The sequence below is a fragment of the Rissa tridactyla genome, chromosome 9 (genome assembly GCF_028500815.1).
Source record: "Rissa tridactyla isolate bRisTri1 chromosome 9, bRisTri1.patW.cur.20221130, whole genome shotgun sequence".
Lineage (NCBI taxonomy): Eukaryota > Metazoa > Chordata > Aves > Charadriiformes > Laridae > Rissa > Rissa tridactyla.
The window spans coordinates 33,686,273-33,713,798 of record NC_071474.1 but is presented as its reverse complement, the minus strand read 5'-3'; the positions used below and the strand labels follow the sequence as shown (position 1 = coordinate 33,713,798).

General features: G+C 36.3%; 1 protein-coding gene across 3 annotated transcripts; it reads left to right on the top strand.

The window, feature by feature from the left end:
- Positions 1 to 97: 97 nt before the first annotated feature.
- Positions 98 to 20,034, top strand: APOOL (apolipoprotein O like). 3 transcript variants are annotated; one of them, XM_054213689.1, is made up of 10 exons: positions 110 to 150; positions 2,068 to 2,152; positions 5,841 to 5,945; positions 6,559 to 6,678; positions 8,217 to 8,271; positions 9,168 to 9,266; positions 10,386 to 10,477; positions 12,145 to 12,231; positions 13,918 to 14,074; positions 15,847 to 20,034. In XM_054213689.1, exons 2-10 carry the CDS (start codon positions 2,123 to 2,125, stop codon positions 15,942 to 15,944), a joined length of 843 nt encoding a protein of 280 aa, XP_054069664.1. In that variant the 5' UTR covers positions 110 to 150; positions 2,068 to 2,122; the 3' UTR covers positions 15,945 to 20,034. The 3 variants fall into 3 exon arrangements, with proteins under 3 accessions (XP_054069665.1, XP_054069666.1, XP_054069664.1); XM_054213690.1 differs by lacking the exon at positions 2,068 to 2,152 and having other exon boundaries at positions 98 to 150; XM_054213691.1 differs by lacking the exon at positions 9,168 to 9,266 and having other exon boundaries at positions 107 to 150.
- Positions 20,035 to 27,526: the final 7,492 nt, after the last annotated feature.

Sequence of the window (27,526 nt, the reverse complement as noted above, 5' to 3'; positions counted from 1 at the left end):
AAAGCGGCTTGCCGGCCGCACGCGCGGCCGCCGCCACCACCGCCGGGCCCGACCCGGCCCGCCCCGAGCGCCCGCGGCCCCGCCCCGCGCTCGGCCCTTCCCGCTCGCCGTACGCGGCCGCGCGGGGCTGTTGCTAACATGGCGGCCAAGGTGAGTGCCGCCTTGCGTGAGGGAGGGCGGTGCTGCGGCGACTCCCGCGGCCCGGGCTCACCCTCCCGCCCAGGCACCCGCCGCCCCGAGGAGAGCCGCAGGACACCCCGCGGGGGGTCCCTCGGGAGCTCCCGGAGCAGCCGGCCCCGCGCGGCCTGCCCGCACCCCGCCTCCTGTCAGAGCCGGCCCGCGCGCCCCGCCGGCTGAGGGAAGGGAAGGGCCCCCTTCCGTCGCTGGGCCCCTGCCTCAGCCGGCGGGTCGCCCGCGGAGCTGGGCGGGCCGGTGAGGGCGGCCCAGGCCCGGCGGCTGCTCCGGCCGGGGCGTCGCTGAGGGCGGCGGAGGGGCCCGCCATGCCCGTTGAGGTGGTGTGGCCCTGCACAGCCCGGCCCCAGTGACCGGCTCGCGGTGGACCCACAGCTTTTCCGCTCCCGCGCGGGCCGGTCGGGAGATGGCGGTTTCTGGGAGCGGGGACATGCCTCAAACCTGTCACCGAGGGCTCCCGTGAAGGAGGAGCAGGAAAGAAAGAGGTCTCGGTATTGCGTTCTCCAGTGCAGATGTTGAGGTAGTGGTTAAATTGTACAGTAGGTAATAAAAGAAGTACTTCTGGTTCTTCTCTGTCTACTTACAGCCTCTGAAACGCCTTCCAGTCGTTACTGGAGAAATGGAACATCAAAATACTAGTTTGTACTAGCATTGTAAAGTGTAGTAGTGTTATACCATCACTAAAACAAGGGTGTTAAAATCGTGCTGTTACAAACAGTAACAAGTATTTAAAATATCTTTCATTGTAGAGATAATAGAGTGTCTTTAAACAGGAAAAAATATGCCTGTAAAGAGCTAGGCTTTCACTTAAATATTTAGACAGGTTTTTCAGTTTTCATAGTCGAACTGACAAATAGGTTGCTTTCACATGAATCTTTACATTTACTTTTGCAAAACATTTAAAACACGTATGTATCTGCAAAGAAAAAGATGATGCAAATGAGGAAAGCCAAAGGAATGAAAATGAAGCAATTTACCTTAGTTTGTTATGAGACAAGTACCGGAAAGAAGGAACTGGGTTTGGCTTTGCCGTATGCGTAGGTGATCTTGAAGTAGTATAGTTTAGTACATAAACCTGAATGATTCAGTGCTTTTGGTGAAGTGAGGTTAACTTTATGTGTGTTGTTTATTATTTACTATGAAAAATTAATAGTTTTATTCTTAAGTTTTCACTCTCTGTGGGTTACCATCTGGCAGACAAAGGTTAAAAACAAATCCATGGAGTGCCAATAAGTTGAGTGAAGTGGAAGGATGCTCTGTTCCACTTGTGCATTTTTTTTTTTGTAGTTGTCATTAGAAATGTATAAATAAATACATACCCAAATTAAAATAATTGGTTTCAGCTTAGAAGCTTATGACAATCATCATGTCTCCTGTACCTTCTGGGAAAAATAAATCAAAAGGATGTGAGACAGTTTTATGTTCTACCTCAAGACAGCTAAGTGGTAGGATAAAACCATAAACCTGTGCTTCTTATTCTTTGAATAACAGCTTTCCACTGAAAATATGACATGCAGTAGCTGCTAAAATTTGAATCTTACTTTAATCTGCCTAGTAGGTTCTGGTTTTGTGATAGAGAAGGTGCCTGTATTAACATATACATGCATTAGATTTTTGCATATAGTGTACTCCTTTGATTACCTGGTTTTGTTTGAGGCTTATTCCTACCTTCAGAGCAGGTTTCCTTATTTGTGCTCCAATTCTTGAAGCAAGTATACAGAATTTGCAGTTTCAGTGGGAAACAATACTTAACGCCTTGGAGATTAGCATAAATTAAATATATGGTTTTATTCTTTAGTTTGTATTCTACATCTTTTGAGTTGAAGATAGTGAATTCTTTGTAGTGATGTAGCTTTTTAACTTTTTTTTTTATAGAATCTGTATTTTTCATCTTTGATAAGATTCTACACTTTGAAGTAGATTGTTTGAAATGCAAAGACCTAAAGCCAAAATTATCCAGGTACATTTGACAGTTTTATTATTATATTTTGATTAATTTTACTCTAGACCTACTATTAAAAGGCCTAGTTGTAACAATTTTCAGCTAGAGAGCATATAATGAATTTCTTCAGCAAATAATTGCTATTCAGTCTTCTCATCAAAAATAGTGCCCTGTCTGTGAGTCTGCGCTGTTCAGTGCTTTGAAACAACTGGTGTGCTTTTTGTGCCTGGGAAAAAACCAACGTGCTGGTGGTACGTGTTGCAGCGTGTTAGCAGTGTCAGTAGCATGGCAGTGGTGTTGCAGGAAACCTTCTGACTCTTGCTATTGACCCTTCCCCATCCCAGAGCATTAGGGCTGGTAATTTCTAGTATCTGCAATTCTGGTGATGTTAGATCTGTGTTCATATAGAATTCATCTGCAGAAGATGTCATCTGGGCTCATGGCTTTTGTAACTGCTGGCATTTAGATCTGCTGCCATTAGGGACTGGGTGATTTTCTTCTGTTAGTTTCGTAGGGCTTAGGTCAGAGCACTAATTCACATAAACGCAGAACTAGTAGTAAAATGCAGAGCAGATGTTGAACTAAACTCTTTCAATTAAAAAAAGAAAAACAGTAAATTAAAATATTTCCTGAATTCATTAGAGAGAAGATTTTTGTGTGTGTTTGAATCTGTTATGGACTGACGTTCTGGAGTCATTCTGCTGGTTAACCAGTAATTCCAGGATTTTTTACAGTTCAAGCTTGTTTTTCTCTCTACTTCTTTTCTAGTCTTTGGTATAACTTGTGATCCTGCCATTTCTTAACTCATAATAACTTCTTTTAGAAGGTTTCATAGGTAAAATATCTTTTGATTTCTGTAGCTAAGCAATATGTGATTTTCCTTGTTTAATACATAGTATCCTTTGAAGTAATTTTTAATAAAATAATAAATTAATAATAGATACAACTTGGCTAACTGAGGTCTTTTTAATATACCTAGACGTTAGATAAAGAGGATAAACAGCTTAATGCAGTAAAGCCTTTTTAGGGTAGCCAAGGCGACGTTGCTCTTCTTTGTGATTTCAATAGGAAAGAGTGAAACCTTGAAATAATCGTGCCAGCGTAAATGTTAGATAGTACAGCTGTTCACTTGGATTTTTAAACATTTATGCATTTGTCTTCAGGCGTCCAAAAATAAAGCAATTACTGTCAGTCAGGAATTGGACTACTTTCCTCACTCACAATACAGCTTTCTCTTTTATATCTAGCACAATAAACTCCGTTGCGAATTTCTAAACCAAATTAATCAAATTTGGTAAGTGTTAGTAGCCAGCCCAGCCTAAACCATGACAACAATATAAGTTTTTCATGATTTCTCACTTCTGAATTTTATTTTTCTTCTTGTGTCTGCTGAATATTGCTGTGTTGTCTTGGTACCAACATGTACTGAAATAAGCAATCTGAATTACGATAATGTTTTAAACAGTTTCTTTTAATAATGCTTTAAAAACACAGACTTTTCTTTGAGGATGGGTCTCCCTTTATAAATAATCTTCTGTAGCTCAGACTGCTGTTTTGCTCTAAGCAACGTTATCAGAAAGACAGTTAGTGTGCTAACTGGTTCATATTTTGATGACTTTTGGTATCTTCCCCCTCTGTCCCACTGCAGATCCAGGTGTGTTGTTGGCTTACCTTGCAGTGTCTGCTCCTGCGCTTGTGTGCATGTGTGGTGCCTGTAGACCCTGCCTTTCTCCACATCTCTCTGGAGAGGAAACGGGAGGAAAAGGAATAGAATCATAGAACGGTTTAGGTTGGAAGGGACCTTAAAGATCATCTAGTTCTAGTATCGCATCTCCTGCCTTCGAGTGGCTGCCTGGCCTGCCAGCCCTCGGGGGAGAGGAGCTCGCTCCGTCTCAGCCATCATGGTGTCCCCATCTCCCCTGGCTGGGACTCCTCACACAGCAGGTTCTTCACAGTTCTGTCCCCAGCTTTCATCCGGTAGCCATGTCCAGCAGTTCTCTCTCAGCGCCCCCCAGGGCTTTTAGACTTCATCTGCAACGGGAAAGTATTTTGGGGTGTCACTAGTGTAAATTAAGAGAATAGCACATGCTGGTCAACATGATTGTGTCTACAGAGATGGCTTTGCCAGCTGAGATTTGCTAGTCCAGCTATACTGGAGTTGTGGGGGTTTTTGATGCTTCCAGCTCACACAGGTGTATTTGAAAAATTTCATAACATCAACCTGGCCTGAAGAGAAAAAGCAGTGGGGTTCTGTTTCTCGAAACAAAATGAGCTCAGTCCTAGACATTTTCCTGCCATTCCTGTATTGAAGAAAAGCATGAAATAAGTAGTAGCCACTAGCAGACTTTTAGCGTGGTGCGGTAATTAAGCTGACAAGAAGGTTTTGTGTGCCAAGGAGAGGGGAGGGGCACATTGGCTGTGTGTTAAGAGCAGGAATACTATATATTAAGACCATTAGTGTAGAGAAACCTTAAGTAACCCTTCTGCCTCTTGGCCTCCATGCCAAAAAATGCAACTGAAGAATAATTTTTAGCTTTGAGCTACAGCTTTCAGCTCTGGCATTGCTCCTCAACTCTTTTGTTCTTCTGTGGCATTGGGTTTTGCTGTGATTGTACCATCTGAAAGTTTTGCTGTGATGATCGCACAGTTTGCTTTAGAAGTGATGGTCTTTTGCTGTCTTGAGTAGTTTAATATACATGTGACTGACATCTCATGAACCTGAGCTAATTCAGTGTGGTGCTTCTGCGTTTCTTCATTTTCATTGTGCGTTTGTTACTACCACTAAATGCTATGGAGTAAATCCCACTCCTTTGACTGACAGGATATTTCCAATTGAAAGCTGAGATAACAATGAGAATATAGTAGAGTTTTATACTAGGGATTTAAGGTATTTCCCAAAATCAAGTTGGTTTTTTCCCTACTTTTCTATTTTTCTGGCACTCTACTACCATCATCTCTATGCAGATCCTGGGAAAGTTTTCCATGCTTGTGTTCACATTTTTAAAGTTGCAAAAATGCCAGCATGCTTAATGCCAGCTCTGATTGTAATCTTAAGGCAATCATTTAAAAAATATTCACATGAAGCTATGTTTGAGTTTAACCTTTTGTAATATATGGTGCTTTTTTCCAAATTAACGTTCTAAGTAGGCATCAAACTCTCATGACCAAACCTGTATTTCTGTAATTTACATTGTAACATAAGTGATTTGAAAGGTAAAGCAGGTGATTCTTAATTCCAGTTATTGCTATGTATTTTCTTTTATTGTAAACACATGGTTATTCCAAACAGGCAGTAGTTGGACCATTCTGTGAATTGGAAAGGAGATGACATTTTGTCTGGTGTCATGGGGAATTCCTGTAAATAAAACTGAGGTGCTTTTTGCTGAAACAAGAGTCATTCATTGACGTGGAGTACCTGTATGTTGAATAGATCAGAACTTGATTTGCCTTAAGGGATGATGAAAGCATCAACGTGGCTTTGAACACAAAATTCTTCCTGGTATTTTAGACATAACTGTTGTTGTCAGTGTCCTGTATCTTTTTCTTTACCATTGTAATTTGAGAAAATCTTTGCATAAGACTGAAGAGGTTCCTAAAAGGAGTACTGTTTTAAAAAGGTTTTAAAAATTACTTGTTTAATATCCAGATTTTACCAGAGTGAAATTTTTACTTCTGCATTAACACTCCCTTTTTTCATCTGTCCCAGGTGGCAAGGCTGGCAGCTGTTTCTTCTGGTTTGCCATTTGCATGTATTACTGTATATGCAGCAACAGAAAAGGAATCAAAAAGTCAGCTGGTGAAGCCAAATCAGGTAAGAATCTTACAGTTTGTCAGTCTTTAAAATAATACTAGAAGAATCTGCAGAATACCATCTCTTTTCATTGAATTATATTACCCAGTAAATAAAACATATAGCTAAGTAATATCGGATAATAAAAATTACCTCCTAAATAACTGACTGCTATAGCACAAATAGAACATGAAATGTTACAATAGTAAATTAGTAAAGTTTTATCTTATTTTCATTATTACGTTATTTCCAGACTGAAGCCAAAAAAGGTAAAAGAGTATAATACTTACTGATAATAAGTCTTTTTCCATTGTACAATTTCTAGTAATACATGCATGCATATTCCAATTATTCTTGCTCATACTTTTTCTGAATAAAAGATATCTTTATCCTACGCAGTAATTCTACTTCTTAGAACCTATACGATACTTTCAGTTTTCATTTCTAAAGAATTAACCTGTAGTCACACTTGTGTAAAGTTTGTAAATACAAAAGAGCATAATTTGATACAGAGGTTTTGTTTGCTGTAATGGGAACACTAAGTATTTGCAGTTTTGACAAACACTATGCAATGTAAATAATAATCTGTATACAAAACTATCTCCCTGCAGTACAGTTATGCTTTTCTTTCCAGCTTCCAATTTACTGTCCACCACCTCTGAAATCAAAATACATTGAAGAACAGCCTGGTGACTTGCAGAAGCGATTTTCTTCAATAAGACAGACAACCGGCCGCTATATTGGATGGTGCAAGGTAAGAAATACCTGCACCCAAAGTTCCCTACAATTCCTGACAACACGATTAAAACATTGAAAAAATGCATACTTCACCTCAGAGGGTTTGGTTTTTTTGCAGTTCCTTGTATTAGCATACACCTATAATTTAAGATGCAAAAATGAACTCTTCCCTCATTTTTTTCTCTACTGTTCTTGTAACAGGGAACATGTGCGTTCTCCCTGTCTTCCAAATCAAAAGGCAGTGAGATAAAGAGGTCCCCTTCAGTCAGTGCTAAACTGGGTTTAGGCCAACCCACAGTGGCAGGTTCATAAATACCTCTTGGTTAACTTCTACAGCAAGAGTGACGTAGGTAAGTTCTTCCTAGCAGAACTTGATAGCATTTAGGAGTCTGAAATTCCAGGTACGAGGAGAGAGTGAGCCGCTTCCAAAGGGCAGGTTAAAAGACATGATTTAGATACTTTAGGAAAGACAAACTGAGTGAGTGCATCCAATGTCACTGTTAAAGCAGGCTGTTATAACTAGTCACCAAAAAGACCTCACAACTCTGTTATTGAATATTCTAGGCGCAGAAGAAATATGATACCTGTCACCATTGTCTTAACTGTTGGTAAATGACAGCTTTACCCTGGCTGTTGTTAGTGTGAAATTTTATGCTTGTGTTTTTCTGTCATAAAAAAGTAGACTCTATTATTTGCAAAAGGCAAAGAAATCAAAATTCTTCATGTATTTTCTGTAAATTTTGATTCCACTGGTCTGTGAAAATTTTGTTGGTGACTGCATAACTGAAATAATTTAGTTATAAATCTGTATCAAACTTTTCCATGCCCTTAATTATATTGAGCGTCTCTGAAATTGACTGGCAGTGACCTCTGGTGGTACAAATTCTGTGTTACTGCAAACAAATGATTTCGGTGAAATAACTCAAGACGACATTCTTTTTCATTAATCTCCTAAAGAATGCATATTTACTCAATTTGTTGAGCAATCTGAGGACAATGATACTGATAGTAGGCTAGTAGAAGGTTTTTTTTCTGGATAAACAAAAACTTGTCATTAAATAAATTGACCAATTTGAAGGGAGTAATGCACACTCCCTTGAAGTTGAGCACACATCTTAGACCAAATCAATACTACTTATCTATAGCAAAACTGAACACCATTTTTACAAACTAAAAGACAAAGTCAGTTTTACTGGTAAGTCTCTCTAGGGAAGAGGAGATTGTATTTTATGATTAAATTTTCTTATGTTATACAGTTGGCATCCAGATGTTTTCCCACTCTACGGTTTTGTTCCTGAGATGTCAATTTTGAGAGTGATCTTACTATATTAAAAGAGACTTTTTAAAATAAAATATTTTAGTTTTAAAAATATAAATATGGTAGTCAAAAAGGAGCTAGGTCTCAGCACGGTCTCTGTAGAAGTTCACTGGTTTGTTTTCTTTGAAGTTACATAATATTTCTTTGTCTCATTGTGCTGAGCCCTATGTATCAACTGAGATGTTTTGTACTGAAAACACGTACTTTTGCAAAGATTTTTTTTTTTTTTTTTGTAGGATGCTTTTGTCTTTGTTAAAAATGGAATAATGGATTCAATTCAATTTGGAAAAGGTAGGCAAGTCACATATTTTTGAATTGAGCATTTTCTGTTGTTTCTCCTTGTGACTTAGAAAGATGGTTGAAACAGCCAATTCTAGTTATAGGGAGGAGGAGAGGGAAAGGGCGGAAGGGGAGTGTACTGGAATACTTTCCACAAATGTGAAGACAAAAAAACTGGGACCACTCTTAATTCACTATGGTGTTTCATTTCTGTTCTGAAATGAGAAAAATGACAAATTAAATGGTATGTCTCATTCCTTTGATTTTAGCTTTGTTCTTAAAATCATAGTATCACAGAATCATTGAAATTGGCACCTGTATAGATCACCTAGTCTGGTCACCTGCTTAAAGCAGAGCCAAAGCATGTTACTTGCATCTCTGTCCAGTCAGGTCTTCAACATCTGCAGGGATGGAGATTCGACAACCTGTTTTAATTATAAAAATGGCTTCTTAATTAAAGCACAAGTTACAGGTACCGTTTGCATTCAAGTTCAGTATCAGAAATTTATAGTTAACAGTTATTTTCCTTAAAAATAGTATATTGGGAGATCCCAAAATATGTGGTGTCTCATTTAATCTGTATTATCTCACAGTAAAATCAAAACTTAAAACCATGCTTTCTGTTTCCTTTATTAAGGACTAACATTTTATTAAACAGAAAAAAGTATCTAAGGAGGAAAATTGTTAACTTTGCTGTGTTTTGAGGACTGTAATTCTGGTTCTGTCTAACACAGACTGCAGAGTGCGCACCTGGATAATAAGGCATTCATTAACAAAAAATCCAGTTTTGGACTATTTTCGGTTTTGGATATTCATAATTTTACTTCCATCTTTATTTCTTAAGTGGGAAATAAAATAAAAGGATTAATATTGAATTGCTATGCTTTTTTTTTTTTTTTTAATTTAAGATGCTTATGTTTACCTGAAGAATCCATCACCAGAATTTCTTCCCAAAGTTAGTGTAATTACAATATCAGGCTTAGCTGGCATAGTGCTGGCAAGAAAAGGTAGGATTTTTTGCTTATTTTCATTATTGATGTGTTTAATATGTAGCACATAGTAATTTTAATGGTCAAAAGATTTTCAGTTCTTGAAATGTAGACAAAAGCCTATGTAACTAGTATTTTTTAAAAAATCCTTCCTGATAAATTTAAGGAACATTATTAAATATTTCTTTCAGAAGCTGGCTAAGGCCTAATACAGCAGGATTATGTAGTCATTTTTAATGGTGGAATCAACGAAAATTCAAAGTAGGACACTTGTTTTGAGTTTGTTCATTATTGATTTTCAGAAACAATGTGTGTATGGGAGGAAATTGGAGACAAATTAGAACAGGTAATGTTACAGAATATAGTGAAAACTAAGGGAACTCAGAGGGAAGATGCTAAAGAACGTTGGCATTTGGCTAACAGGTACAAGAGAATACACATCAGAAGGCATGATTTCAGCGGCTTTGAAGGCAAAAGAGTAATTTAATAGATACAGACGCCTCTCCTTTCAAGATAAATACTAGAGGAATAATATTTAACCTGCCAGAAAACATTGTTCAGAAAATGTTAATCTATAATACCTAGCGTGTGTCTATCTGAATAATCAATGTATTGGCAGATTAGTGAAAGCATTCTTCTTGTATCCCTGTTACTTTTTGGTGGACGGATTTAAAAAAAGGACTTGGGTTTGAGAATCCGTCATCAGGGCTCCTTGTCAACAAAGGGGAACCTGAGCCTGGCCCAGCCATTCTTGCATTTAACAGAGGCCCCGTTTTCCAGGCTCCTGGCTGCTCCAAATGCCGCAGTCTGTGTCTGGAGGAGAGTGCGCATGGAGCTAGTGAAGAAGCACAGCAGCTCCTAGATAACACAGAGATTCTTCCAATTTTTCACAATATTGGAAAATCTAGTTTGGGATTAACTCTTGTTCAATAAACCAATGTTCAGTGTATCACTATCTCCTGCAAATGTGACTTTACTAAAATATTATCACACTCTGTATTCTCTCCTCCAGCCTTTATGTGGTTAAGTTTGGTGTGAACAATGATTAGGGGTTAAACAATGGTGTTTAATTGATACAACTACTTAGCTTTACATTTCATTAGTGTTTAATTATTTTGAATATTTGGCTTTATACAGATTCTAGATTTAAGAAAATCGCTTATCCACTGGGACTTACTACTTTAGGAATTTCTGTGTGTTACCCAGCTCAGTCAGTGGTATTTGCTAAGGTAAGTTTGCTTGAATTTTAATATGGAATTAACAGTTAATTTAGTCATAGCATACCCATTCCACTTGAATTAAGCATCATGGGACTAGGAGTCAGAATTCCCATGCATCTTCATTAAAACATAAAACGCATCACAGGTGTTAATTGCCTAACTATAAACAATTAATAAAATAACAGAATTAAAAAATGCAACCTCTCATTTTTTAGTCCTCATCTCTCAAATAAATGGAGTTTATTTTATCTTGCTGAAATAAAAGTAAGTAAAAAATATAGTTGTGCTGAACTTGATAGATCTGCAATTTGAGATACTGTACAATTGCATCTCTTGTTAGAATTCCCTGTTTTCCAATTACTGCCATCTTGCAGTTGTCTGCCTGATTAGAATACATCTTAGCTGTTTATACTTAATATTTTGTATGCAAGAATTGTTTGCACACAGTACTTTTCTACACAAAAAGTGAACTGAAAAGCAGGATATAAAGCCTATATATCTCTTCCTCCTCTATAGTTTTCCAGTTTTTCCCTATTTAGAAAAGCACATGCTGCTTCATAAGAATTCTTTGTGGTTCCTTGACAAAATTTGTATTTATAGTTTCAAAACTGCACTTCTGTTGTTAAATTGATGAGAAAGGAAAATTTATTTTAATTAGTTGTGTTTGTTTCTAGAACTTTTCTTTTAGTTAAATGATCAGATTTAAGTTTTGACAGAAAGATTCGTGTAAAATTATTCTGAATTGAAAAAACTACTATTGAATCTCTAACTTTCCATCATGATGGATCAGTTGTTATTGTTATTAATTTTAGTGGGGCATTTTTGTTTAGTATTTTTATACTTCCACAGTATGTAGGAAGATATCACAAAGACCTATACTGTGGTTAAAATCTTCGGGTAATCTTACAGTGCTAAACTGATATGTTGGTTTCTTTATTCTATGCAAATCAATGAGGATTACATTTCTTAAGAGGCAGTGGGATTTCTTGGCTTATTCTCATAAGACTTAAATGTCAGGGTTGGAAGATGGGGAAATGAATAGGAATGCTACGCTGTATGTTATGACCTATTTTAGGAAGCTAAATCCTTGTTTCCTGTCTACTTTACATTATGTGTAACCTTTTGCGTAGTTTTTTGTAGTTGCAGCTGTGAAGTATTCTGTTTGTACAGAGCATTTGTGAAGGTAGTCCATAGTTACTGCAGTATCATAAAATTACTTTTGGAAAAATAGAGTGAAGGATTTGGCCATTTGTAAAACAAACCACTGCTCACTAACAGGGGCCAGGTTATCTTTGGGTTTATTTCCTTTTGCGTCACTGTCTTTGATCGTTTCCAATATAGTGAGACAAGTTTGGATCCTTTAAAACTGCTGCAGCAGCCTGTTGTGCTAACGTTGCCAAAACACTGTTTGCTGATCAGGTTTTGATTTCATTTTGAGTAGGTAGATGTAGCATGTGAATGCCACCTGCGGATTTCTAATACCAATTTAAACGTTATTTTGAATTTGCTTGATGTGAGAGAACTATGCACTAGATTTTGAAAAATAGATGATTGAAATGTCTTAGTATGGGGTCAAGCATGTTCTCATGCAAATAAGATGTGTTTCATTTGAATGGTCTATGTATCTTGGTATTTTTTAAAGCTGTGATTAAATTATATTTGTCTCAAAAAAATAGGTAACAGGGAAAAAGTTATTTTCTGCAAGCCGTCAAACCTATGAAGCTGTGCGATCGCTATGGGCAAAAAAGGAAGATGTCACCAAGGTAAGCTTTCTGAAGTAATGACTGTAACTCGTAAATTCAGCTGGAAAAAAAAGTAAATTAGAAGGTCAAGTGCTTCTCCTAATACTGTTTAAGATTACTAATTGTGTTGTGAGGCACAAAACCCCTTCTTATTTTTGTAACTTCAGTATTTAATTAATGTCATGTATGTTATACCTTTCAGACTACTAGATAGTGAGATCCCCTGCGTAGTCCCACAATACATGCAAGATGCATAAGAGAAGACTGAGTTTCTCTTAGAGCTCATTTTTGATCTTGACAAAGATAATTCATTCTCATTCAAGCTTTGGTCGTAAGCAGACCACTGAATTTAAGATAAAGACACACAGAATTACAGTAGGTATGCTAGCTTTTCTTAAACGTATCAGTGAAGGAAATTCCACAACTCTTCCAGGTAGTCTGTTTTAATTATCCTGCAATATAAATTGTCCATGCCTGATTTGTTTTTTTTTTCTTGTCCTGTCCTCATTGCAGACATAGTGAATAAATGGTCAGTAATCTCTTTATATTGACCTATTACATATAGAAAATTTATCATGGTTTTTGACATGATCTTCTCCCTTGTATAACTTTTTCGTATAGAGCAGGCTTTCTAACTCTTACATAATTCTTGTTCTCCTCTGAGTTTTCTCTAGTTTCTCTCTCTCCTTTTACTGTTTTTAGGGTGTTTGTGTGTGGTTTGTGTTGTTGGTTGTTTTTGTTAAGTGAGGTGGTCAAAACAGGACATAATAAACGAGCTGAGGCCTTGCCTGCACTAAGTAGAGGGGAATATTAACCTCCTGTAAATTACATATGGAATTTGGCTTAGTACATCCCAGAATTAAACATGTTGTTTCTGCAACCTGAAAAGGTTTCTCTCCAGTGGAATTTAAAAAACCCCTGACAAAAGCAGTACTTCCCCGAGTAAAAATTCTGCTTTGCATAGTGATTTTTTTTTTTTGCTCTTTTTAAAGACAGTGAAAGTTTCTCAGTCTTATTAACATTTAGAAATATCTTGCTTTAAATCTGTGGTCGTCAGTTTTATGCAGTCCTCACCTTTTATTTCCACTGAGGAGCGCAAATGGAATTCTGAATTTTGAAAATGAGATTCAGAAAGATGTCATTAAACTGATAGCGAAACAAGAATTGATGCAGTAAAGACAGTTTCTGTTAACTTTATTTTTTTTGCCTGAGTGAAGACTGTTCCCAAAACAGTATTATTTTTTTTTTTCATTACTAGGGGGTTACCATGATTTGTCTTTCCATCTTCTGTTAACTAAGGGTAGTAAGTGTTCTGTAAAAACTAAATGCTATTTCAGTCTTGTGTTAGACTATAAGTTCCTCATCTGTAAATGAACAGTGACTTCCTTGTGAAGTACTTCGAGGGTGTCAAGTAAAAGCACAGTATCAGGCTTAAGTATATACTCATGACAAAGTAAATTTCCTTACGTGTGTATCTGAACTTACTGTATTTGAACTCTGGGATTCTTTCATGCATTTTGTTTTTTCCAGCTGTGTCCCTTGTGTGCAGCTGACTTGAACATTACTAGTTGAATATCACTGTATGATGCCATATCTGATTTCATAAAAGCTAAGCTTTCAGGCTCAAAAGCTTTTTTTGTTTTTTGCAGTAATGTATTAAGCATATACCCATGTGCGTTTAATTTTTTATTAATGTTTGGTTCACAGCTGCAGCAAGAATCAAAATCGGTTACGCAAGAAGATAAGAAAAAGAAGGAAATTCCTAGTACAAAACCCGAGTCTGCTATTGAGTCAAGATCTCTTAACAGAACAGAATTTTCTCCAGTAGAATCTTGGAGTAATAAAGATCCAGTGCCTTCATCAGGTGAATTAAGTATTTCAAGTGTAGTCTCAGGGCAAATTGCAAATCCAAATACTTGACTTAATTTTGTAGTTACCCTTGCTTTAAAATGGAGCAGACTGTCATAGCATATTATTCTTGGGAATATATTGTACGTGCTTTCATTTAATATATACTTCAGAGCCTCAGGGACGTGATCATTTTCCTACTGTGGGCCCTGTCTCGGTATCAGAATTCTTACATATTTGTTGTTCTCTCTCCATAATGTTTTCTTGCATTCCACATGGTGTGGACCATATCCCTTATTGTTAGCAATGAGAGTATATCATCAAATACTTCTGTTAAATATCTACTTTAAATTATCTTTCTGTTGTCAGAATACCATAACTGTAATTTAAAGGCTTACTGATGGATTTTTGGGAAAACAGCTAATTTGAATTACTATTCATTCCTCTGTACAGGTTGTATATCTTCAGATATTGGCAAAAGAGGAATGCGTAATTGACAAATAAAGCATTGGATTTTATTTTGCTAGGGGGTTTTTTTGCAGTGATGTTCTTTGTGCATCTTAAGTGATTGAGATAATCGACTAGATCATGTAACTGCATATTTAATATAGAAATATTTTGATATGCAAACTGCTAAGAGAAAAAGTGGAATTACCTATTAAAGGAGAACTAAATTTGTTTTAAAATAATGTTAACTTTTGTAGGGGCAATTTCCAAATTTTACTCATCACTTAAACTTGCTTACTTTTTATTTTGTTCTTTACCAGAATATTAATTTTTTTTTTTGGAAAGCAAGCAGAACATATTTGGATGGAGTTTTTAAATTTTTTTCCCTTTATTTTCACTACAATATACCTTCACGTCTTTCTTTGCTTTGGTTTGCCCTTCTATTTTCTCTGATTTTGTTTGTGGAATGCTTTGATCTTTTTTTACATTTGCTTCAGTCCAGACTGTCTGTAATGGTTTTATTTATATAGATACCTTCTGTCTTTGCTTTCATGGATGGAATTAGTTCATGTCCCTAATACAGACAAAAATGTTCATCATTAAATTAATCTGTGTTGGCACAGATGTTTATTTTCACTAGTCCAAATGGGGCAAAGCTTTCAGGAGAACATAGCACCCTTAAACCAACTCGTGTAGCTGGAAAAGAAGCAGATGTGTAGCAGGAGACACAGTCCTAGAAAAACTGTCTTTATGTTCTCTTCAGTCCTCTGGAATTACAGTATCATTTAATATGTCAGTCTTTGTGCATTGTCATTCAGGATGAGTGTGAGGGCTCAACATTTTCATAAATTCAGTTCATTGTTTTATTTGAAGTCACGAAGTGAAACTAGGTAAGAATGTTTGCCTTAATTTGGAATTCTTACCAGCTGGCAATAGCTTCAGGAAAGATACTGATTCAGTTGGTTTTGGGAGACAGCTGTGCTCCTGGAGCAGTGGGGGAAGAAAGACTGGAGATTTTTTTCCATGTCCCAAACGTTCCTTTCCATGTGTAGCGAAAAGCATCACTATTTCTTCTCTTACCCTGCTGTGTTCAGGAATTAGTATTAAAGTATAGAGATTAGGAGGAAGGCCTGCTCTCCATCCATTGCTGTGTGCTAATGATTACAACATGCCTTCATTGTCCTGTATCACTTACAGTTTTAACTAGAATGTACATATTTTGATCTTTTGTAAGTGTTTGGTAATACAGTAATTCTCAAAATATGTCAATAAGCTTTTTTTTTCCTACAGCTCAAATGTATGTGTATTTTTTTAACTAAATTTCTTTAATATCTCTAACAGGAACAGTGAAGACACCAAAATTTAAGCCTGATCCAAAACTTATGGACCATGGTCAGTCCAGCCCAGAAGATGTGGATATGTACAGTACTAGAAGCTAAGACAAATCTGGTTACAAATCTTTGCGAAGTATTACAGATAAGGGGGAGGGAAGACGGGAAGGAATAGTCCTTACAATACACACTCTGTGAGGTATAATTTAATCAGGTATTTTCTTATATCCCAGTTTGTATTATTGACTTACATGATTCTGTTCAGTGAATATTTTGTTTCTCTCTACTTAAAAGCGGTGAGAATTCACTCATTGTCAGTGTCATTAGCGAGACACTGAGAAAATGTGTCTTCTCACAAAGAGGTTTCTCTGTGCCAAGCTTGTTAATAAATGTCACTTTACAAAGGATATTTGAAAATGTAAACATATCTCTGTACTTCGGCTCAGATGTTCATTGATCTGAAAGAAGAATGTGATGGGTGGGGTTTGCAGAGGCTTCTTTGTATTTTTTCTTGCGGCTCTGGAATGAAGAGCAACTTCTTATTGGTCTGAGTACCCTTATAAAGTTGGTTGTTGTATCATACGAATAGCATTATCTTTAATGCTTGTATAAACAAGTCACTTGTTATTTGCCTCTTTCACGAAGATGAATGGAAACAACTTCTTGTCCTACTTGCTTCTTGTGTATTTAAATGTCACTTAAGTTGGAGAAAAAACATATCTGATTTCTAAAACATCCTTTATAGACTATGCATTAGTTTTCACCAACTTCTAATACTTTGAAGAACTGTATGCACATTGCTTAATCCATGAAACTGATACTGTTTGAATTTATATAGAATGCATTAGCAGTGTTTAGGAAGTTGGAAACCTTCTGTAGTTTTGAGGTTAAGTGCTGACAAATACTAAAAAATGTAGAAGTCATAGGCAGCCAACTTTTTCTTCCCAGGAGTTTGCATGCAATACCCGCTGATCTTGGTAGAATTTCTGTGAAATTCTCTATTTTTCCATAAGAATGAAATTAGAAATTGATTAAGTTTCCTAGGATGAAGCTTTCAAACACTGCTTTTATCATTGTGTATATCACTCCTGGTCATTTCCATTTCTCTTTAAAACACTCTTACAAGGGTTGGAATAGTTCTGGTGGTCTTCATTGAACAGAGTGTAACTCATCAGTACACAATGATAATCAGCCTCTGCCTAGAGTTACTCTCATCTGTATCTACTGTGGCACTTTCCTAGTATATAAACTGCAAAAGGACACTGTGCTGTAGTTTGTCCTTCAATCTATTGAATTCTGTTACCTTTCAATTAATGAAAATATCTGCTTTGTTGTAAAGTTGAGGGGGTGAAGCAAGAAGAAACTATACAAACAGATAGTTTGGTTGGAAGACATAAACCTGAAAAGAAATGCTGCTTCATATGAATGTGTTCTTAGCACTGGGATATGAAGGGATATTCGCTCCTGTTCTCCACAAGAAGAGATTTCACAACCTGATTCCTTCTTCTAAGGCTGCTAATGCAAAGGCAAATGACTCAGGAAATACAGGCAAAGAGTATTCCTGGTGTCACTGTGGGACTAGCAGAAGTTGTGAGGAGATACTGCACAATGGAATGTGCACAAGGCAAGGCACAAATGATGAATGAGCGAAAGAAATAAGTAAGGCTTTTATTATGGTTCAGAAAGAGATAAGTATTGGTATTTTGGAATACAAATTTCAGGCAAAGTGTTGAACTTCGTTATACAGAGTCCAACAGAAGGTGAAGTCAGTAAATACAAAGTTTAAAGATGAATTCTATTAGTTAAACTTGCTTGGGACAGCTGACAGAATTTATTTTGTTTCTTTAATCATCTCTTAAGGCCCAGGAAACTGTCAGAAATCAGGCAGCAATCAGAAGATATTAAATCAATCTTCACAGAGCTCCTGGACAAGACACATTTAGTGTTCCATCACAGAGAGGGGAGTAGAAAAATTAGATATCTCGGCTTCATATACCATTTCCAGGGAAACAGATGAAGACGTAAGGCAGGAAGTGGAAACGGTGAAGAAATGATCATTTTAAAGTGCAAGATTGGATGGCAGATATTGTATTATCTGTTTCCTTTTGATCAGATTCTGGATAAAAAAATGTAAAGGAAAAACCATCTGCTCTGCTCCTAGATTTAAATTCTAACTTATGTCCTTTGAGTGATACACTACCACAACAAGTCAACAAGAAAGGTAAGATGATGGAGGTTTGCATGGATTTTGTAGGGGTTTACTGTGGTGATGTTTTTCAGTTGTAGTGGAAAGCTATGCACAGGAATTAGTCTTCTGGGAGCAGGGAGGGAAGCTACCGTGGATAGCTGTTAAGGAACAGGGATGTCTGCCCTTTCCAGGCAAGAGTGGGCCTACAAAGACTGTCCTCTACTTGCAGTGCCAAAAGCTGGTCTGGTTCTTTCCATACTTAAGGGCATTACCACTCAAATCTCATGATACAGATCAAAGTGTCTGGTCTGCAAAAGGTACATTGGACTCCTTGGTTGGTTGCCAGTCAAGAATTAGATGTTTTATGCAAGCAGTTTGTATTGCAACACCTGATTTTACAAGAAGTTCATGCTGTAAATGAACACGATACACAAAGGTGTCCTTAGGTTGTATTTCAGTCGCAAATTACTCCTTAGGGCAAAAATTTAATACAAATATACCTCAGGGTTAAATCTTCATTCAGAAGTCTTAGACGCATTTTCTGGGTCATAACTTAAAATTACCCACTTTAATGAATGAACAGTATGAGAAATACAGTTCTACAGCTCATAAAATGGTGTTCCTGTGCTGTGTCATTTCTTTTTGGTGGACAAGAGGAGTAAGTCAGCACAGATTTATTCCAGTACAGGGTTTGCCTAGTACTGTCACTTTTTAATTTAGTTTTTTCGCCAGTTGAGATTTCTCTTTCTTTTCTATAAGGCAGGGTAATTTTTTGTTGGTTTGTTTTCTATCAACAGTTTTTGTTTAATATCCACACACAGTTGAAAAGCTGCGACTAAAATTAGAGGCTTGGGTTTTGGCGCTGAAACAGATACAGCTAAAACCCACTGTTTCTCTATCTGCAGCCAAAGAAAATGGGACAAAAAAAGAAGTATGAAAAGAACACACCCATCCTGTCTGGGTATGTTCTCTGCTTTCAGAAAGACGATAATCAATTTCTCTGTCATGGAGCATAGATTTATTAGTAATGGGAAGGAATTTTTTTAGTAAAACCTGGAATATGATGTATTATAATAGTTCTTTTCTAACATAAACTTCTGGTTGAGTCAGTCATTGTCTTGTCCACCCATCTGAGATATGTGAAGAGAGAAATTTCTGGAGGTATGAAAAAAGATGCAGGTTATTATAGAGAAGTTTGTAATGTATTTGCTGAAATGAAGGCAGCCCAAATCAGATTACTAACCTGCTCTTGTACAAATATTGGTATGGTGACTGAATCTTTATTACTCAGCTGCCATTTTGTGAAGTGTTTCTTGTCAAATCTAAAAAGGTGCCTGCCCTCTTCAGTTCAGACATCTGAACCTCCACGTTTTATATAACGCTTTACAGATGGCTTGTTCCATGTAAGTACAAGGAACTGTCTCTCCATTAATAATTTATTGTAAAGGTGCTATGCAATGGCTTTAAAAAAGCAAATTCAAATCTACGTTACGCCATGCTGATGAGTCCTCATTTTAAACACATGTGCCTGACTTGATCTCTTTTAAGATTTCAGACCCAGTGTGCAAACCTGTTAAACAATCAAAAATTCAACAGAAGTACACAGGAGAAGTTGCACTGCAAGACATGGTTTTATTAATTTATAGTGAAACACTTTGAAATGCCTCTCAAATGTATCATTGATAGTCACTTAAAGTTTCTTTCATAATGCAATAATACAGTAACATAATAAAAGTACGAATGTATATTGTAATTTTTATATGATGTAAGTTATATATGTGTGAAAAATCCGATGTCTTAAAGAACTGGGTCACATGATGATATTTTATAATATAGAAATAGTTTTAATTTAATGCATGTTTTTTATTTATGATGGATTGTACTCAATATGGGGAGATTTGGAACTTGTTGATATTCATTTTTATTTACAAAAACTGATGGTGATACTTTATTTTGTCATATCATTGTGAAGCACCTGAAAATAAAGGGTGATAAGATACTTTTTAAAAATTAAGTTGAACTTTTGTATGTTGTTTCATCTTTAGGGCAAATCGTGAATTGCTTTTCTCTAAAGTACATTTTAAAAGTTAATTGGTCAACATGGCTGTCACACTTGTTTCCTTCATGTTGGGGGCAGAAAGATTCACCCCTGAAGTACTGAAACATACATTCCTGGAAGAAATCATCAAAGTAACATGCAGGACATACTAATGCTCAGCATTCAGTTATTTTATGCATCTTAAATTTTGAGAAAAGCTTCCACTTTATTTTCTTGGTAATTTTTTCTAAAGAATACTATAGCTCAGAACTTGGTGAAAAAGAAGACTTTTATCCATACTGGAGGAATGACACATACTGTTATAAGAACAGGGCAGATATCAAGGAGCCATGCTGAGGTAAATATATTTGCTAATCTTCAAGGTAAAGTAATTTGCCAATCCAAGGGTCATAAATAACGTAATACATGATGTAACCTACAGTGTAACTACTTAAAAGAAGAAAAATTGCATGAATGAGTAACGTAGCTATTTTAATGGCAGATTATCATTATGATTCTCTAATAACTTAGGAAATACTGTAAAGATTTTTTTTAATGCATCAGTATAGTTAACTTGTAGTGAAAGTTTGGAGTATTTCTGAATCATACTCAAATACAGAAAACTTATTTTAAATCTAAAATGAAAGTGGGGTCCTACAAAGCCTATACTTTTTAAAAAGGAGCATGAGTGTGCACTAGATTGTGTGTAGTTTTTATTTTAAATTTGGGGAATTCTAAGAAGCAAAGCTCAGATATGTGCTGATGGTAAGCTACAGTCAAGAAAGACTGTAATTGGAACCGTTCTAGAAGTTATCATTTTATTTATATTACCACAGTATTGATGTGCTCTTCTTGTAGACCAGTGCAAGTGTACAAACCGCACTGAAACGCTAAGGAGAAGGAGATCTCAAAGTTGGAAAATCTTGTTGTTACACTCTTTGAAGAAACTTTTTTACGTTCTAAAGTCTAATGGCCACATCTATTTTGTGTTGCAAAACCCAGGTATATCGGTACATACTAACTAGTTACAGAACGAGAAGAGAAAGGAGAGGGAAATGGAAGTTGCATCACTGACACGGAAGCAGTGAAAGGGGCGTGCAGTTGGGAGTTAGGAGTTTACTGTGGGGCAGAGTCAGAACACCATTATTCAAGGTGCAATTAGTTCTTTGCCCTTTCGTTTACAGGTTGCTTTTACTGAAACAATGAAAGAAATTCTGTGTTTCCCTTCCTGTGGTCAGGTAATAGGTCTAAACTGAGGCTATCGTGGTTTTAAGTGTTGATAACTTTTTCTGTGCTTTATTTGTAGCAGTCCTAATATCAGTATTTAAGAAATATGTAGATTGCTTTCTGTTTGCACAACCCTTAGAACACAACAGTAGTAGAAAGAGTGTACTCCAAAGCTGTCTTGAAGCAGATCTGAAATTAAGATTAAAGCTAATGAGCAATTGACCAGCTTCCACCATTAATTTTGGTCAGTAACTTTGTTTTAGTTATAGCTCTCTATTTGAGGAAATAAAAGTAGTCTGTGTGTAGTCTACCTAGACTGTAGTTGTAGAATGCATAAATTTCCACTTGATTTTGCTGTGTTCTAGAAACTTAAGAAAAATAAGAGAAAGAAATGGGTGTGCTGTGAAATATAAAGCTAGCAGCTTGGTGCTAGAGTATACTGAACTCCTTGTCCACTTAGCTTTAAATTATGAATTATCTTATCCAAAAATAATAAGGTATATTCATTAATGTGGGTATTTAGATATTTTGCCTTTGAATTATTTTCTAATCTAGGGGTGAAAAAAGCATGCTATGAAGTAAGTTTTTCTTTCACTTACAGCTGTAAATTAAGCTGTGATTGGGACCAGAATCTGGTGCAGTTATTTCCAGAGAACAGGCATCTTTTTACCTTTAGATTTGCAGATAAAAATATCTAAATAAAGCTGCAGTTTGGGTTGAAATAAATGTCAGTGTAATTCCGTTTTTGCAAAAAGAAAACAGATTCAGAGAAATTGGGACAGTGTAAGAATTCATAACTACTCAGTACAGAAATCTTAATTTCATTTTAGAATCTGATTTGAAAATGCATAAATACATATGGCAATAACGAGGAAGAAATATGTATGATACTTCATGCCAAACTAATGGAGAAGTTTTGATAAAATCATGAGATTGGAAATTAGGAAATGATGAAAAATTCAGATTGCAGCCATGGTTTGTAATCAAACAGACTGGAGGTTGGTGGAAGAGGTGTCAGTAACACACTATGTGCTGCAGCTATGCCTAACAATCAGAGCAGCAGTAATTATTGCAGCAAGACTTCATTTTTCTAGGAGCAGAAACATCTTAAGACCAGCCTGATGATAACCTTTTAATCATCATTTTTATACTCTTGATCCATGCCTTTGACGTGTCTTTAAAAACAGTGTATATTTGTGGAAATTTGTCTTCAAATATATTCAAAGTTTGTTACCTTTAAAAGGTAGCATAACCCTAAACGGTTAACAGGTAGATGCACGTGACAGATATATTAGTGTGTTGAAACTTAAGTCATTAAAGGAATATTTTGCGTACGTATTCAAAAATTCAGAAATAGCAAGATTAATGAGACAATTTTATGGAACTACTCAGTTGTCATAAAAGAAAATATGCTGAAGTTATCAGGAAGTTGTATCTGTTAGAAGTTAATTAGTAATTCTTTATAGAGAAGGATGCTGTAAACAAGCTCAAAATCCATGATCCTTGACTTGCTACAGTAAGTAACAGTAGCAGAAAGGAGACTGCGTTCTGCTGTTAGCGAAATACAGAAGAAATGGTCTTCTACCATGATCAGCTTCAGGATGTCCATTCTTAAAGTCTTGCTTTTCATTTTGTTCATGGCCAGCAATTCACTGAGCAAACAAGAAGCTTCAGAACGTAAGACATTTCACCTTTATTCTATACTTCTATACATAAAAAGATTACAACTGTATGAATTACAACTGAAATACTAAGTGTTCTGGTGGTTTTGAATCATTTTGAGTCAATCTGTCCATGTCAAAAGGACACATCTTAAATGAGTGAGATGATTCGGTTCTTTTTCAGTAGGAAGAAATACACAGTATATGGGCTAAAAAAATTATGTATTCTTTTTATAGCAAGTATTTTTTTGAGACAAACAAGAATGCATTGAAAAAAGGTTATTTTAAATGAGAAGGTAAGTGTCTCTGGTTCTATTAAGAGTATACAGTATTGGTGAGGAATTCTTTTTAAAGGGAAGATTCCCTACAGATTGATTTTATTTATTTTATTATTATAACTGTTCTTTACCCCTGGTACTAGTAACTACCAGTTACTAGTAATTAGGTATCACTAACCTGATAGTGGTGTAAACCATCTGCAGTTACTATTTTTCCAATACAGTTTTGGTTTGTGATTTGAGGATTTATTTTTTTTTTATTCTACTTTAGCCTTTAAATTGCCAGAAGAAGTTACCACTTCAAGGAAAACTGCATTTATATAGACTACAGTACTATGAAGGACTCAGCAGTGAGTTCCTTAATGACACGGAATATTACAGCATTAATATCAAAGGGCACATGCTCGCTCTCTCTCCAGCAGAATCACAGCTAGTTATTTTCTACTTCCTTACTATTTTTTGTAACGTTGCTAAAAGAATTGTAATTCTGTTACTGATCTCCCAGATAATACAATACCAAATGCTACTAGGGATTTTTCATTGTTCTGTACTTTATAGTCATAACATATGATCTATATTCAGGTTGTCTTGGAAAATGCTTCAATGCTGATGCCTTCTTGAGAGAAAGCAATACAATATATTGAAATAGATTTGTATGAATGCAAGCCTTGATCACTGTGTAGCAATTTAGATTTCTCTCTGATTAACAGTAAATGTTGGATTAGATTGTCTTGGACAGTGGGGAGGAAAGAGGCTTCCATCTTTTTTTGAAATAAAGACTGCTGACTAAAGCATAGTTTCCCTAGCTAATAATGCATCAGTCGTGAGTTTGCTAATCCACCTGTTCATGGTGTAAAATCCCTCTTACAATAGCAAAACAGTAATATTAACGATGCTCTGATACTGCTTTCTTCCTGTCAGTTGCCAGGTGGGCTCAGAAGGATCTGCTCAGAGATCTCTTCCACTTCTGACTTTCTGGCTTCATTCTAAATGCGTATTTTCTCATTGTGAAAAGCTATGCAAAATTATACTCAGCTATATTGTCTGTTTGGGGCTTTTTTGAGTATCATAATCATGCTTGGCCTTGCAATGTACGGTACCATTTTTAACTTTCAGTGTCTCCAGTGGTGTCTTGCAATTAATTGTTTGGTTATATATTATAGGTCAAGATTTCAGGTACATCTCCGTAAATCGCAGACTTCAGTGGCTTTGGGTCAGCTTGTAGCTTGCTGGTATGAATGATGCGTACAGCATTCAGACTGAGTCCTACATAGGAAAGAAACAGGTAGCAAAGAATGTAGGGTTTGAGTGCCAAACATGGTGATTTCTGATGTCTGATTAAAGGTTGCTGATGAGGAAGTTATTTTTAGACAGCCGTACGTCTGTGAAGTATGGTAAGCAGCACTCAACTTCTGGAAGATAATTTACAGCCCATGAAGTTTACACAGTAAAAGAGATGGAGGATAACCGGCATTAATGCAAAACAAATCCCCTTGCAAACCAAAATAAGGAATAATCCCAGTGCAAAACACAGAAAAAGGTTTTCATTAGAATTGTTATTAGAGAGTTTGAGTCTCAAATGGGTTTCATGATTTTTATCCTTTGCCAGCAGTCCAGAGAGGATACATAGTGGAATTCAGATACAACCACGCTTAAATGATGTGATAGAAATCATAATAATATAAGCTGTGCAATTTACTGGCTAACTGGAAGATGGGTACAAATTCTGAGTAAAGTAATATCAGCAGATAAACCTTAATTTCTCAAATAATTTCAAAATTTTGAAGGGGCCAGTCACTGGAAAGGAAGATTTAGTATCATCTGCAAAGTACATCATACGAAGCTCAAATTTTTGTTGTAATTAGAAATACAGCTCACTAACAGTATGTTACTATATAATTGCATTAAATAAACATTTGTTTTGTTTTAACTTGCAGCCAACTGTACTGGAGTTGAGGACTTTAGAGCTTGCCTGGGTAATACAGAGAGCTTCTGTCCTACCAATATTTCTTGTCAATGTAAAAATGAAAAACCTTTTTGCAGGTACGGTGTGGGGTTGGTTTGTTTATTTGTGTAAATATATGCTATGTAAATGCATCTTGCCAAATATATTATTAATGATGAAATAAATTTAGACCCTGCAATGTGATCCATGAAAGTAGATGTTGATCTTCATTCACAATCTGCATAAGCTCATAAATCTGCTACAAAGCATCGTATCTGGGATCTGACTGCAGCGTTTTCTGTTTTAGAATATGTGTAGGCCATGTAATTCGTAATTTAGGTAATCACTGTAATCTTCAATTTTTACATGCTCACTATTGTCTCAGATATTTTTCTTTAGACCTGAATTATGCTGTGTAATGGCAAGTTAAGTTTTTTCGCAGGTTGATCAAAATTTCTTTAGAGTTTAAAAAAAAAAGATATATTAATATCCTGTTCACCATTATGTAGTTGGGTTTTTTTAATTTTTTAAAAACAGTCTAGTCATCCGAGTAGAAAATCTTGTTACCGTATCTAGCATATTTGTTTTTTACATATAGCTTGACTCTTAGACTTCACAGAAAGTCAGCATGAAAGTACCAGGGCAGCGTTATGAAGCTCATCTGATTATCTGGTGGATTCAAGGCAACAATTTCCCCGTGACCCAGTCTGTTGTTTATGCATACGCAGCTAGCCTCCAGTCGTAGCCAATATACCAGATTAGCTAACTGAGTACGCTGTCTAAATATTAGTGCAACTCCAAAGTGCAGCTCCAAAGGAATGCTACACTCTTGAAAGTATAAATATGTACTCTAAATCATATCGAGGTTAATACAAATATTGCATATAAATTGCAATAAGAAAAGAATTATCAGTAGTGGAGGTTAAGATCAAACTTTCAGAAAAGGTTACTGAAATCCAGAATGTTTGCAACAACAAATGATGCAAAATCCCTGTCAAAAGAACCTTCCCATTGTGAGAATGGCTGGGGACATTCTGTTCCAGTGGAAGCCTTTGTATTAGGGGAGGAAGCAATGCTTTGGGAAGGGGAAAAAAAAGAAGCCCTGAATTAGTTAAAATAACTTAGCTATTTAAAAAAGCAACATTAATATCCAATTATAAGTCTTACTCATAAAAGCAGAGGGGACATATTCTGTCAATCTACTATGGGTTGTGTTGCTGCTTTGCCATAAAAGGTGCACCGGTATCATAATGATGAGTAGCAATGTGACATTTCAATTTTATCTGCATAGTCTAATCTGGAAATTCATAAGCTTTGCCATGCTTACAGATGGTGAAAAGATCTTTGACCTGAATGACTTGGGTAATATACCCTATTCTCAGCAAAGCTTATTATCTTGGACTTGCTGGAATGCAAACTTGGATTTGGTTGAGCCAGAGCCTGGCAGAATGCATTTACATCAAATCTAGAATGAGATGTGTATTACTAAGATAACTAACATCTTTAGACAAACAGGAAAACTAATGAGTATCTTGACCCCTGCAGAATTCAATGATAAATAATTATATAGCAAAATATTTTCTTTTTTTGGTATTACTTATTTTTAAATTAAAATAATGTTGCTAAAAATTAATATTTTTATTTGCAGATGTGATTACTTCAGAGTGGACTGGAAGGAATATTGGTACATGGGTCCCAAATGTAACCACCTTTGGAACACTTTAGATTTGATTTTAGTAGCTGTTCTTCCTGCAGTAGCACTGGTTATCATACTTGTTGCAATATTTTGCTGTGTCTACTACTGTAACAGTGAAAAAGCTGGGTAAGTTACTCTGGATGAAGTTAAAGGAGGGTTTTATAATGAAAATGGAAGTAAAGCAAAAGAAGTCTGGTATTCTGATTAATTTTTAACTTCTGGATATATAAATCAACAAGCTTGCCGTAAAGCATCCTCTGCCAAAATGTTGTTTACACAATTTAAAACTAAATCAAAGGATCTTACTGAGCACTTAACAGTTATTTAGCATTTTATTGCTGTGTGCAGAGCTTTCGCTCTAAGTTGTTGCTTCTCTTCTTTCAGGCTAACCAGGCAAGCTTTAAAGATTAATAAGTACATTTACTACTTTAACTCAAGATTACCAACTCTGTCTTGCTGATTTATTTGCCATTAAGTGTTGGCTTTCTTTCCACAGGTCTAAAAAAAAAAAAAAAAATTAAAACCAGTAAACATTGACAAGAGTCTTGGCAATTAAACATGATTTCTCACAGTCCTTGGTCCTGGGCATTGGCAATTTGAGCTGCTTTGTTTTCCATGCTTTATCTCCCCCCACACACACCCCCCAATACCCATCCC